General features: G+C 27.7%; 1 protein-coding gene across 1 annotated transcript in view; it reads right to left on the bottom strand.

The window, feature by feature from the left end:
• Window positions 1-361: 361 nt before the first annotated feature.
• LOC100209061 (alpha/beta hydrolase domain-containing protein 17B) overlaps window positions 362-16,243 on the bottom strand; it is a 29,192-nt gene continuing 13,310 nt past the window's right edge. The window contains exon 2 of the mRNA XM_065816855.1: window positions 362-1,183. Coding sequence (XP_065672927.1) covers window positions 964-1,183 — 220 coding nt within the window. The 3' untranslated portion in view covers window positions 362-963. The remainder of the gene's footprint in view (window positions 1,184-16,243) is intronic.

Here is a 16,243-nt window from a genome sequence, read left to right as displayed (position 1 = left end):
CAGAGCTTTGACAAACTAAGCTGCTGCGCGGATAAACAAGTTGAGCGCAGTACTAACAGGCACGTGACGAAGATGGAACTTATTTTTTCTAGTGGGCAAAAGACGTGTTTTAGAACTATAATATAAACGTACTAAAACGTATTTATATGTTAAACATTTAAAATACGCCTTATTAACGTTGCAAAGCCTTTACCACTACACCACTACAGAATTTGTTGTTCTGGTAAGATCATTTGTATTATAACAAATTTTAATTACTTACAGAGGATTTGGATTTTATTTTGACGATTTAAGTTGAAATGAGAGTGGAGCTTTTTTAAGTAATTAGCGCCAATCACCCTCGGCAAATAAAAAACAAAACTATTGAATATAAGTTAAATTAGAAGTTTACATAATAACAAAACAAATAAATAAACTTCTGTAGAAAAGACTGAAAATTTCTAGCTTTTTCACTTAGAAAGCAAAAAGAAACTAAAAACAAATAATAGATATGTACATCAAAAATATTGTTATAAATGAAAAGTGTATGAATATTATTCCAATAAACACTGCTAATATAATTTTATTTAAACAAACTTAAATTTCAAGTCTTTTAGTGACTTGTCAATAACTTTTATGCATACTTTATTTTAAAATAGATTTTAAAAAAGTGTAAAAAAAAAAAAGTTAAGCAATAATATTTTATATGTAGTTTCAAAGTGGATTGGTTAATAAAAAAATTAATAAGTTTGTTACGATTATCACTACTAAAATGAAAACTAACGATATATATATATATATATATATATATATATATATATATATATATATATATATATATATATATATATATATATTTATGTATATTATTATTTACAAACACACTTGAAAATTGTCAGGAATAAAAGAATATTTATTTTGATGAGACAAATATGATCAAATAAAAAAAAATTCGCGACGTTCGTAAAACAGAAAAAAAAAATATCATTCTTTAACAAGATCATACTGAACAAATTGTTTTAATCTTTCTAAGTATTGACCATACAGCTCAACATCATTGTGACCGGCACCTTCAACCCACAAAGGTTCGACTGCTTTAGGAGATTTTTCATAAATAGCCAATCCATGAGAAAAATCTATAACTTCATCTTCTGTGCCGTGAATTACCAAAACTGGTGAGGAGATTTTGTGGCACTTTTCAATGCTAAATGAATATTATATAGCAACATTAAATAACGTCAATATAAAAAACTTTATAACACAAAAAGTATTCAAAGAATTTTCCTTGTAAAATTTTTAAGAATTTTATTTAAAAAAATAAAATTTGCCACGTTACTACCACCTCGCATTAGACTATAGCAATACCACTTATTAAAAACCTCTTTATCAAAAGGATACAAAGAGTGTTGTTTTTGAAGTTTTAATTGATTTTAGCTCAATTAAATTAATCTAGGCAACTATACCAATTTGTACCAATTGTTAAATTTAATAATTAAGCGATTCTGTACTTTTAGTAGTAGTATAAAAAGGTAAAGGAAAAGAAGTCAATATTAAAAAAAATTAAAATATAATAACCAGCATAAGTTGTGCCTGCAGAATAAAACTGAATGGAAAAAGTTGTTTTTAACCAGATATAACCCATTAATTCACATTTTTAAGCGTAGGTTTAAAAAAGCTAAACACTTTATCTTCAAATTTCATAGAAAAACTAACTAATTTTTTTACATCCAATGTAAAAATAAAAATACTTTCCTGCATATCATTCCTATTACGGAACTTAAAAGAACAGCAATTTAGAAAAATAAAGTTTTGAGAGCATGATAAATTAACTTTCATTTTATTTTAGAAAACTCACAGTGGTGTATTGGTACAGTCGCCATACAAGATTAGACAACTATACCTTTTGAAGGCTGAAACAGGTAACAAGCTTTAAAATAGTTTACATATACAAGATTTTAAACATTTTAACAATAAAAATGTGTATATAAAATTCTTTGCTAAACAGGCTAGCACAAAAGCTGTACGTGATTTAAAATGAGACAAATGTTTTTATTTTCACAAGGACAAACTAAATGCTATTAATGGTGCAACGGTCTTTAATTCTTAATAATGAAGTTTGTTTGCTTTTAAATCAACTCCACAATTGTAGTTTGGGTTTCCATAATGCCATTTTCTTATTTAAATAACTCACAAAAATAAATTATAGTTTTTTATATTAGTGTATTACTTTTCCTATATAAGTTTCCATTGTCACAGGTAAGAAACTTGGTCTGCACTTATGTGAGGTATATGCATCATTGCAGAAGAATTTTAACAAATTTTTACAGTAACCTGTTTTGTGTATCAAAAGTATTTTTCTTTGATAACAACATTAGAAAAATTTATACCAAATTGTATTACATATACAATTGTATTATTACTGTATTAAACATTAAACTAAAAACATTTAACTAATCAATCAAAGTCAGATTAATATAATGCTTTTCTTTTAAAAACAATTTTTTATTAATGACTGATTTATATATATACATATATATATATATATATATATATATATATATATATATATATATATATATATATATATATATATATATGTATATATATAAATTTACTTCTTCCAAAGCTTCACCTCTGAGGGGCCACTGTAGTCTACTCAAATTTTTTTTTTGCAACCCAATGTCTCAACCCTCAATTCTAAACATCTTGTTAAACAAAGTCACTGCGTGGAGAAACAGGTTAAGCGCACTTCCAAAGAGTGGACTCTGAATATTCTAGCCTAGTTCCCAATCCACTGCATTAATTGTTAACCTACTTATTATAGATATCAACTTAATATCTAAAGGTAGATTAAGCTCATAATCAACTTAACTGTTTACGACTCCTACTCTATGCTCCACCAATGTTGTTTAACTAACTTTTATCTATTTTACAATTATTGTATAACTGATTGATAAGTAATATTATAGTATTTTAAGTATATTTTATTGGAGTTAAAAATTAGGTGATTAATTATATCTTTAAGAACAAACATGAAAAAAATTTAAATCTTAAATAATTTATTTTTTTACTTTGGAAAAGTATTTTTTATCACTAATGGGAAATTTACCTTAAATTAAAAACAAGATCCTCAAATTGTGAAGGGAACACTTCAACAAATCCCTAATACTAAAGTGTTAAAATAAAATCACTTGAATTGTTCTTGGAAACATACAAATGGAAAAGTTAATGATAAACTGTAATATGGCATTTCTTCAAAGGTTTTAAACAGTAGATATGCAGGTTTGCAACCAAATGATAACCTGAAGAATTGTTATTAATGAAATAAAATCTTTCTTTTAAGCAAATTTTATTATTTAAATTATAAATTCAATAATAAATGTAGTAATAAAATATATTTCCTACAAAATTACATTTAGTACAATGATTCACAAGTCTTTTAAAGGAAGTTTTGCTTCTTTTAAGCAAAAAAAAGTCTGGTTTGGTCTCCAAAAAAAAGTCTCCTTTAGCCTGCTAATATTTAAAATGGTAACTGAAATAACTAAATTAGTACTTAAGTTATTTTGTAGGTGCAAGGTGTTTGGAAGAAATGTCTTTAACTAGTTCTACATGACTTTTCTTAATTTTAATACCCTTAGTGAAATCAGATCATTGTTGCTAAAAGCAATAGATAATGGTGTCACAGGTTATTTTGGGACGAGAACATTTATGATAACTAATCTAATACACGCATAATTCTTTAAGAATTTCTCAATATACAAATTTATCTTAAACTTACATTACTCTCAAAAGTATTTGATAAAATCTGTTGCTGAATTTTCAAGCATGATATTTTATTTGTATTGTTTTAAATATAATAATTAAAACAATTCCTTCAATGCATTATAATATTTCAGATGTGTATGGTGATATAGCTTAGTTTAGGTTTATACTACAAAATTTTTATTTTCAATACATGATAATGAATGATATACATGACAATAATAATGTCAGGACTTTTAATTGATAATTTAAATCAATCTAGATTTGACAAATTAATTGTCAACCATAATCAGTGTGTTTAGGTCAACACAACATGTTATCACAACTTAAAGTACAAATAACTTTTGTTTGTACTTTAATTCGTGATAAGTTAAAAAGTAAATAAAGCCCTTGCTCCCAGCGCTTTAACTGGCAAGTCAATGTATGCACACTCATTTTTTCTAATCCCTCTTCCAGTATGATGTCATCAATCATGACATCATACTTAAGTATGATGTTTACTTTAATTTAATATTTATTTAATTTAATTTAATTTATTTAATCTAATTTATTTAATTTAATATTTATTATAATATTTATTTAATTCAATATTTATTATAATTTAATTTAATATTTTAATTTAATATTTAATTTAATATTTAATTTAATAAATTTAATAATATCATTCAAAGTTTTCCAACTGAACAATATTTAACTGAATAATTGCACAACATTACAATAGTTGCCTTTTTTTTAAAAAAAAACAATATTGTTTTTAGGGACACCCTAATAAACATACACACACATATTTTTTCTGTACAACACTACACAATTTTTTTCATGCCACGACAATGATCACTATTGAAAGCTAACCCACCACCATCATACCAAGCTATGCATCAAAAACATTTTCACCGCATTGGCCCAAAGAAAGAAAAAATTAACTTTTTAACTTAATAAATTAACTTAAAAAACTGAAACTAAAATAGTTTTAAAATCATTTAAAAGCGTTTTTTTGCATAATATAAATGGCTGTAAAAGGCTGCAAGCAACCACTATTAGAGTTGGAAGTTACTGGAAGAGAAAAGATGAAGTTTAAAAATCAAGATAACAATTCACAGACAATTTTAAAGATTGCAAATTATATGAATCAGGAAAACAAGATGAAGGGAGCAAATTCCAAAGAACTGATGTTGAAGGAAAAAAACTAGACGAATAAAAGATTTTGGAGCACTTTAAAACAGTCACAGTAAAAGGGTGAGACTTAATTGAATGACAAGTAACATGAGAATGAATTTTTGTAGATGACATAAGAGACACTAGCTTTTTAGAGCAGTGCCCATTAGAGTATTTATAGAAAAGAGAAAGAGAAGCAACATTATGACAATGTGACAATGATTGGAGGTTGGCTGCTAGAGTAGGTTCAACTATGTTTACAATGCATTTGTGCACCTTGTCTAAAAGAGAAAGGGCATCATTAGAAGATCTGCCTCAAATATGGCAACAGTATTCCATAGAAGGACGAATTAGAGATTTATAGAGATAAAAAATAGAATTCTGAGTAAGAAAGTGGCAAGATAAAGAGATTAGGAATTGCCAATTTTACTAATTCTATATTTGGTTTCCTAGAAAGATTGGAAGTTAAAAATGTAAGAAGATCTAGACTGTTGCAATAACAATTAGTTGAAGAAAAATGAATTTGATCTGAGTTAAAGTTAAGAGAGCCCCATGTTGTAGCAGAAGTGAGATCCTTTTCAACCTCAGATGCCTGATCCAAGCAATCAGAACTTCTTATCAAGTCAAGAGTAAATGGCAGTATAGTCAGCAAACACCTTAAAATTTCTGGGAGATCATTATTGTAAATTTAAAAAAGTATAGGGTGAAGGTATGAACCTTGAGGAATTCCTGATGTTACAGGAAATGAAGAAGAGTGCTGTCCATCAAGGACAACTTTTATAATGTGATTGGTAAGGAAGCATTCAATAATCTTAAAAATATTACATGATACACTGTAAGAAAAGAGCATATGGAGAAGACCAGCATGCCAAACTTTATCAAAGACTTTAGCAATGTCGAAAGTGATAGCCTTAGCCTCAACACATCTATCTAATATACAATTAATTATAATAATCTCTGCAACAAACCCAGGTTTATATAAGGACATCATTTTTTTTCAGTGACATGGACTGGGGAGGGGGAGGGAGAATGTTCTTTAAGTAGCTTTTCCCACTCCCTCACCCCCCAGTAAGTGACTGGGGCCTCAGCCCTGGCTAAAAATAAGACTTTTTTTAAACAAAGGGGTTGATAGCCGGGACTAGAAAAAAATTTATAATACTTTATAACTTTATGCTTACATTTACTACTTATTAAATACTGGCATATACTTATATATTTTTAAACTCTAATTTACTTCCTACAAGATTGCAAGCAACCACTATTAAGTTATGAGTTACTTTAAAATAGAGAATAAGTAAAAATAGTAGGAAATGGTTAAATGAAGACTTGAAAAGTTGTAAGTTGTATAAAAAAGAAAAACATGAAGATGGCTAATAGTTATAAGGTTTTTTTGGTGAGCAAGGAAAAAAGCTGGATTAATAAAAGTTTTTAAAATCAAAAAATAACAACGCATTATGGTTTAAAAACGAAAAAAACTGGGTTAATAAAAGTTCTTATAGCATGAACGGGCAGATACAGTAAAAGAATGCAACTTGTTGAATAAGAAATAAGCAAGAATGAGTTTTGGTTTATCATAATATAGATAATAGCTTGTTTAAGCATTAACCATAGCTGTATTTGTAGAAAAAAGAAAGAAACGTAACCTTACAACAATGGGAGAGTGGCTCAAGCTTGGCAGATAAAGCAGGTCTAATTACATTTACAATGTGAAGGTAAGAAGGTTACTATTTATCAATATAGGAATGCCAACAATATTAAAATATTTTTTTTCAGTAAATAAATGAGTTTTGTAGACTAACAAAAATTGGATTTTAAATCCAAACTTAAAATCCACAAACCACTGCAAGTCTTGGGCTGTTACAGTAGAGAGATTGGATTAAAAATCAGCTGCTTGTTCTATCCAAATTTTTATTCCAGAAGGAATAAAAGCTTCCAAGATGCACTTTATGCATACATATTATGGATATAAACATATGTTTGCTATTTATTTAGATGCCGGCATACAATATCCTTTAATTTTTATATAAACTTTAGTATTTATATGGATTAGTATTTGCCAAACGAGAAGACAATCAGATGAATGTGTGGTGTGACTTAAGCAAGACAAAAAAAGAAGGCATAATCTTAGACATTTGAAAAAACATTGTAACGAACAACCTTTGTTAGAAAAGATTAAAGTAATTTAGGCTTCAGCATGTAGAGAGGTAGCAGCTTCAGTAGAAAATTATAGTGGTAGTAAGAAAACTTGAAGGGAGTGCCTTACATATTGTATGAATGAGCTTTAGCTAAGAAAAAAAATGCTCTAGATTGTTTATATTAAAGAAACAGTATAAAAGAGGAAGGCTAAAGTCTGATGATGATCATGATGATCATAATCATCATCATCAGGGTTTAGCATTCCTATTTTATGCTGTTGATGATGATGATTGTGATCATAATGATAATGATCACGATGATGACTGTGATAATCATGTTGATCATAATGATGTTTATATATGCATATATATATATATATTATATATATATATATATATATATATATATATATATATATATATATATATATATATACATATATATATATACATATACATATATATATATATATATATATATATATATATATATATATATATATACACAAAATATAACATGAAATTTGAATAAAAAAAAAATACTTTAGAATGTATAAATGTTTATGCAACCCCGGTCACAAACCCGGCCCCAGCTATATTTTATCAAACCTGGCCCCAGTCAAATATCAACCCCGGTTGTTTACTACCCCCCACCTCCTTCCCAGTTAAAATTGGTGCCATTATAATTAATTTTAAATATCAATTTGTTTGCATTCACCTTGTTTAGTTTTATCTGAAGGCAATGAGTTAATTTAAAAAAGTGTCTTATTGTAAAAGGCATTTCTATAAATACATGAATTTGGCGGTAAACGTAGGCGTATGCTAATTAAGTAACACTTTGAAAAACTATTTCATTTATGATTTTAATAAACATTCAAATTGCAATTACAAATATACTACGCTACTTATTGAATACTAAATATTTATTGAAAATTGTTTAAAGTATATTTAACATCATTTACTATTTATTTAAACTGTTTCAGTAATTTTTATTTTAGTAGTTATATATATATATATATATATATATATATATATATATATATATATATATATATATATATATATATATATATATGTATATATATATATATATATATATATATATATATATATATATATATATATATGTATATATATATATATATATGCACACATAAGTTTATAATTAAGATGCTATTAATTAATTAATAACAGCTTTTAAGTAAAAACTGTACATATAATAATATGTACAGTTTATACTTAAAATATATTTATATATATAATATAAGTATAGTTTATATTTATAAAATTATTAGATATGTAATTATGTGTGTGTGTGTGTGTGTGTGTGTGTGTGTGTGTATGTGTGTAATTCTATAGAGGATATATATCATATAAAAGGTTATCCAAGGTGAAAATGAAATGGCATCACCATATAGTAGAAGCATCAAAAAAGATAAGTATAAGCATCTACCTACTTAGAAAGTTCAATAAACTATTGCCTAGTAAATCTAAAATTGTTTTATACAATGCTTTAATCAGAAGCCATTTATTGTATGGTGTTGAAATTTGGGGAAACAGTATTCAAAATAAAAAAAAATTATGCAACACAAATGTTTACGACAAAAGAAAGCTCTACAGATTATTGGTCCGGACAAGGTACACACAAGACCGATCCTAAAAAAATGGAATCTGTTATCGTTAGATCAAAACTATTAAATGGCTATTAGAACCCAAGCATGGAAGATACATGTTGGATTAGCACCATCATCTTTAATTAATGATTTTAGCTGGATTAACATTGATAAATCTTTGAGAGTTAACAGAATAATAGCACTTCCTAACTTTAAGAGTTGTGTGTTGGCGAATCAAGCCATTAACAAAATTGCTATTGAAGCTAATCGATTGAAAGATATGAATTTGCTTTTAAGCACACAAAAATTCAAGAATCAAACAAAAAAAGCCTTTTTTTCAACCATTTACATGTTTGTCAAGCCCTAAATATTTATTACAATTTATTTGCCCTTGGCCTACCTGACATTAGTAGCTATAACATTTAATTAAATATTTATACACACACATATATATATATTTATGTATGTGTGTGTGCATGCGCGCGCGTGTATGTGGGTAATACAATAGAGGATATATATCAGTTTTTGTTTCTTTCTATAAAATTAAAGTTTTATTTATATATAAACAGTATTTCTAAATTTTTTAGATTTTACAAACTTTAATGATTTCCAGGATATATTGGAACAATAGATGGAGCATATTCTATAACAAGTCCTGAGGGAGAAAATACAGAATTGTATCAAAACAGAAAAGGATATTTTTCTTTGAACTGTCAAGTAATTAAAGGTCCTTCAAAAGAAACTTTGTCTACTTGTATTTAATGGACTAGATGTGTTCAAGGATCACAAGATTTTACCAACTCAGCCATTTAACAGGTTTCAGAAGCTCATCAGCATGTCCATGTTATAGGGAACAACACCCCAAATTCTCAGCACAGGTGTGACAGTGGAATGTTGTTATTGAATTTGTTTGCAATATCTCTTTACAAATAAAACAAAAAAATTTTATAGACATTATTGGATCTTACTTTACTTTACAATATTACCTTTTAACAAAATGATCTTTAGGTATATGATTAAATGTAAAATCATAATGAGGAAAATGGTTCCAAAACATCTACGAGAAGTTTTGTAGGAGAAATTAAAACAGTGACTCGATTCTTATTATTATTTAACTTATCAAAGAATAAAAATAATCGAAAAGTATCAACGAAAAATTTTTTTTTTAATAATTTTTATCAAGTAAATAACTTATCTTGTGAAATAAAAATAACATTCAAAAACATAGAAATGCTCTATAAACAATCTTTAAAATTGTGTTTATTAAAATCAATGTATTAATATGTAACATTGTCAATATTTTTTCTAAATTTTTACTTTAATGTAATAATACTTTCATTATTTTTTTGGCTTTTCTGGTAATTCAAGTTCTCTAATAATATCAGAAGACCTTACTTCAAATATGAACTTCAGTAATTCTAAAATTGCATTCTATAAATTTTTAAAATAGAGTTAAATAATTTTGTGGCAATTTTTTCAAAATGTTGTCTCTTGTTAGGATATTAGAGTTTGAATAGGTCAGTTTCACCAGTTTTCTTTTCCTCTCTTTTACTTAAATTCGAAAAATAAACAGGTTTATTTAGCCGAAATTAATTATTTATATTATAAACTTAATGAATGCAAAAAACTTTTTCTCTAATTCATATATTGAACCAAATGGTCACACTCTTTCTGACACTTCAATGGTACAAGTCAGCTCAAACTGAGGGCAATTTTTTGCAAAGCATTTTTATTTATAATAAGTTTTAACATATAATTGCTTGGAGTTTGCTCCATGTCCAGAGGTTAGCTATCTCAAAGGACATAAAATGCTGGATCCGCCTCTGATCTATACAGATTTTGATTCTATCGTTCTATTGCTAACTTGTTAACCATTATAATAAAAATAGGTTCTGCCGTACATTAGATGAAATCTAACTTGAATTTACCATTTTCTTCTACTAATTTTGTTCTCTATCTCTATAAATATTATATTTGTCATGATATTGAAAACTGTTGTCATAATCTTAAATTAATTATCTGCTAACTCACAACGTAATTAGTGTTTACTTGCAGCTTTGTTGGAATTTAATTTTTTTAACAAAAATTTCAATAAGAAAAATGAATAATAAAAACCTTGTGTTTGACATATATGCTTTGCTGATAACCGCATAACATATATGCTATTTGAATGTTAAGCAGCTGTTACGTTGAGTTAGAGCCTTGGACTAAATAGAAGGTAACACGAACATGTTCATTTAAATCCAGTTTTTTTAATTAAATTACCAAGTTTTAATAAAAATAAAATAGTTAAATTTATTATTTTTGTAACACCTTTTAATTTATTTTTATAAGTTAATGCTTTAGAGTATAAAACTCAGAAATATTATTTAAAAATATATAGTTAATTTGCTTTATTGAAAAGGTTTTCCATTTTCAAATACTCTGCCGCTATTGGTTGCAAAGTGTTTTTTTTCGATTCTGTCTGCCTTTTAAGTTTTTCAAGTTTGACTTTTTTAAGCGCAATCTTGAAATTTTCAAGTTTCGTTTACGCATTTGGTCAAGCTTTTTTTTGAAGTTAATTTGACAATGTTTAAGTAGAACCTCACTCAAGGTCGCTTCTTGCATTCCACCCTTTATCTTATGTTTTATGATCTTTATCTTATGATAAAATAGTATTTTTTTAAGTATATTTTGTTTTGTTTTTTATGAATATTTTGTGAATATTTTTGTAAATACTATTATGAATATTCTTTTCTTCTTTAAAAACTTTTTACAAACACATAGGATTAGTAGTAGTTTTTACAAACACATAGGATTAGTAGTAGTTTTTACAAACACATAGGATTAGTAGTAGTTTTTACAAACACATAGGATTAGTAGTAGTTTTTACAAACACATAGGATTAGTAGTAGTTTTTACAAACACATAGGATTAGTAGTAGCGACTACCTTACTATTAATATGTAAGATAAATAGATATAATAGTAATTACTAATAGTCCATAGAATTGATAGTAATGAAATGGAACAATCTATCAACAAAACAAAATGTAATTTCTTACTAATAGCCTTTTTGTAAATAAGATTTAAAGTTTAAGTTCCTCAATATTACTTAATTGATTAATATTTATAAAAACTAAACTCAGTCATCAAAACATGTTTCTGGTATATACTTCATAATTGTTTTGCATATACATTCACCTTCAGAATTATTGCAAGAGTAAATTGTCGACAATGTAATACCTCGTCAAACACATGTATATAATGTGTCAAAATGCCAAGTCAAAAACATCTATTTTTCAGGAGAAACATTTTTTTATTTATAAAATCAAGTTTTGTAGTTAATTTAGTCAATGTTTAAAATAAAATGTTTGGACAATTTTTTTATTAGTCTATAATGGAATTTTAATGATAAATCATTTTCAAAATGTTTTTTTTGGATTTTCAGTGTAGTTAAGGAGAGATCTGAAGAAAAGTATTGCATTTAGACTCTTTCGTTTTTAAAATATGCTGATTTCTTTTTTGCGCGTTCTGATTGGTTTATTTTTTTTTCAAATCATGAAACTCATTGTTTTATTTTGTTTATAAATAAAATTCTATAACTCTGAAACATGAACCTCAACGAACAAAGTCGCAGTGCGGTGAAACAAGTTGAGCGCTGTACTACCAGGGACATGACTATGAGAAAAGAGTTAAATAAAAGCTGAAATGTTTTTTTTGAAATTGTTTTCAACAACTATAAAGAGATTATGGAAGTAAATTGTCTGAAGTGAAAACTGATGTGGAAATTTTGATTTTAACATTTTTACTGTTTACGGAAAAGGAAAAATATGAGATTTAGGGCTATTTGTTAAATATTTTAATGCTAGAAACAAAGAGACTTTTTACTATTGAATAAGAGACATTTCTTTGGATTGTAAATACTTAACACTTTGGTTTGAATTGTTTTGTAAAGGCTGCCCTGTTGTGTTTTATGTATTATTGTGATGTTTTATTTTGTTTGATAGATTAAAAAAAAATTATAAAAAATAATTAATTGAATAAGAGGAACTTTAATTATACTTTTTTTAAATAACAGTAATAGTCAAAAATGAGCAGAAAACAAAAAATTGAAGTTGAAAAATAAATATTTTAGCTTTTAAGAATTGCAAACCGTTCAGATCAAAAGTTATGAGATTTTATATCTAAAATACTGATAACTGATTTACACGATAGTGTGTCTATGTTCTCTTTAAACCGTCTATATTATATATACATATATATATATATATATATATATATATATATATATATATATATATATATATATATATATATATATATATATATATATATATACAGCGTGCAAATAAGAAATTGAAGGCAAGCGGTGTAATTGACAGTCAATTGTTTTTTTTTGGACGGTCAAAATTTTTTTCCCCTTTGTTTTAATTTTTATTTTAGTAATAGTACATCATGTTCTTAGCAATAGTTCTTTAATCTTCAACTTTATAAATACAAAAATAAGTTAATGCTTGAAAATTAACAAACTTGAACTATTTTAATAACAATTTTAAATAAATTCAATGCATTTTTTTAAAGCACAAAAGGGCAACTGATAATTTTTAATTTATATTAAAATAATTAATTTCATTGCAATGACTTCGCAAATGGTCAGAAAAGCTACAAGAAAAATAATTAAAAAGATTGAATGAAAGAAAAAAGCACAGTTGAGATTATGTTCTTAATTACATACAATAATTTCAAATAATAATGAAATAAGTACTTCAATCTCTGAAGTTAAAGAAGAAAAACTAGCGCACATTTTAAATCTCTAGCTCATTAAAATCATTTCAAAAACCACTAATGTTAATTAGTTAATAACAATATTATCAACTCTCATTCACAGATACTATTTAACTGAATATATAATATTAGGAAGATAATTGTTTAATGAAACAATGCTATAAAAACTACTGTTACATAAAATGAGATTTAGGATATATAGTTGTTTATGCAGCCCTGGCAGGGCAGTGCCTACTAATAGGCAAACCAGGCAGCTGCCTGCAGCCCCCAACATCCAAGGGGCCCCAAAGAGGCTTCAAGTTTTTTCAAAATTTTGAAATTAAAAAAAAAACATTAAAATTTAAAATTTAATTTACTAAATATTTGTCTAATTTTACAGCAAATGTCTTTGAAGCAGAGACCATTACAGCATTACTCAATGTAGTACTATGCTCGTGCTCTTCTTTGTGCATCAATACTGCTCACTCTTGGGCAAAATTGGAGAGACTGGCGCAGTGTCTATTGTTCTCAGTACGTCTGTGATACAGTCAATGATACAGAACATGTCAAAAATTGTGTAATAAGATAACTTGTGCTAAAAACTGTAGACTTTGAGAATGAGTTGAAATTATGCTAGTGGATTCAGCAAGAGAAAGAAAAAGCAAGAGGATAAGAAAAAGATTGAACTTTTGCCAAAAATTAGTTCATTTTTCACCCAACCACAACACGAAAATTAAGTTTTGCCCATTCAAAAACCTCTAACATGGGCAGTTGATGATGCAGCAGCAGCAATTATTGAAAATGGTGAGGACAATATTTTTGTGTCAAACCCTTTGGCAGAACCTGCATCAATTATAACATCAAGGGAACTAACACCAACAAAATTCCTGAGGTTGAGCTTCACGAGATTTCTTCAGATCCTGCACACTGGCCTGGTGATTTGTCTTATCTCTGAAAACAATTACTTCTATCAGGACCAATACAGGTAAAGGATTATGCTTTCCCAAAGAGTTGCTTTTCCAATTCCAAAGCAAAACAAAGATTTTGCGCTTCAAACTACAATAGATTCCTGACAAATGATCAAACCATAACAAGATCATGGCTTGTATACTAAAAAAAAGCAGATGCTGTACACTGTTTCTGCTGCAAGTTGTTTAGTGTGAATAAACAAAAACTTAGTACCACTGACTTTAGTGATTGGAAAAACACTTTTTCCATGTTAAGTGAGCATGATCATTCATAAGAGCACAGCAATTCCTGGATAAAATGGAAAGAGCTGGAAAGTCGCTTGAAAGCAAACAATATAATCGATCAACAGAATCAGAGTATCTTTCAGCAAGAACAGCAATACCGGCGATCAGAAATTGAGGGAATTATTCAATATTTGGCAAAAAAACAATTTGGCTTTTCGTGGCAGTGAGGAAAAGCTTTTTGCCCATGGGAGTGGAAACTTTCTTGGCCTAGTGGAGTTATTGACAAAGTTTGATAGTGTCATGCAGGAGCATGTTTGTTGAGTAATCAACAATCAGTTGCCAAATCATTATTTAAGCAACAGGATTCAAAATGAGCTAATCAAAATGAGCTTAATCAAACTTATGTCAAGAAAAGTGCAAACTGAAATTATTCATCGTCTAAAGGTAGCAAAATACTTTGCCCTCATATTGGATTGCACCCCAGACTTGGCCCATGAAGAGCAAATGACTGTAGTGGTACGTTTTGTCGAAACTTCAGAAAGTTCTGCAACAATTAAAGAATATTTTTTGTGCTTCCTGGTAGCTGGAGAGAAAACAGGTAAAGGAATTACAATATTAATTACTACTTTTTTTATTGAAAATGACATAAATATTGATGACTGCAGAGGACAAGGATATGACAATAGAAGCAACATAAAAGGTTGCATCAAAGGAGTGCAAGAACGAATTCTGGAACAAACCTCTTTTGCTTTCTTCTTTCTGTGTGGTGCCCATTCATTAAATCTGTTTCTGATGCAGACAAATGCAATCCATCCACAAAGTTGTATTTTGGATATCTTCAACGCTTGCATACATTTTTCTCAGCATCACCACATAGATGGAAAATCATGGAACAATGTGTTGGAGCTACAATAAAGAAATGGAGTGAGACATGCTGGGAATCTAGAATAGAAAGTGTAAAAGTTGCTAGGAACCATTTACTTGAAATTTTGAAGGCCATAGAAGAATTAAAAGACTCAATAAGTGATCCCTTTGCCTTTGCTGAACTGAGATCTTTGACAAACAAATTATCATCATATGCCTTTATCATAAAGACTGTGATACGGTATGAACTCCTGCTGCAGATTAATACTGCAATCAAGTACTTGCAGTCTAAAAAAATGGACCTTCAATTAACTATGCAATATATCAATAATTGTGAAGTAGCTCTAAGTGCTCTTAGAAATAATTTTGACAGTTTGTTACTTGAAGCTCAGAAAATTGCAGCTAACAGTGAAATTGATACTGAGCTGCCTTAACCTCGAATGAGAAAGACCAAAAAACAATCTCTCTACAAATCAGCTGAACAAACACAGTTTACACCAAACTGATTAAATTCTTTAATGAGACAAGAGAAGTAGCCATACATGGGTTGGATGAACAATTCACTGAACTAAATTATTTGCCTGGAACATTTGAATTCCTTTTTAATATTAAGACTGCTGATAAAGAAGGGTTAAGGACTAATTGTGAAGTATTGAAAACAAAACTGGATAGAAAAGGGAGAAGTGATATTGACAGCCAAGAACTTTTCATGGAAATTTCGAATATTATCAACTTACTACCAGTTGATGTGACATCACCAATTGAAGTGCTTCAATATATTACCAAGAAGAATATCAC

This window comes from Hydra vulgaris, chromosome 13 (assembly GCF_038396675.1).
Source record: "Hydra vulgaris chromosome 13, alternate assembly HydraT2T_AEP".
NCBI lineage: Eukaryota > Metazoa > Cnidaria > Hydrozoa > Anthoathecata > Hydridae > Hydra > Hydra vulgaris.
The sequence above is the reverse complement of the archived record's forward strand: the minus strand, read 5'-3'. Positions and strand labels throughout refer to the sequence as shown.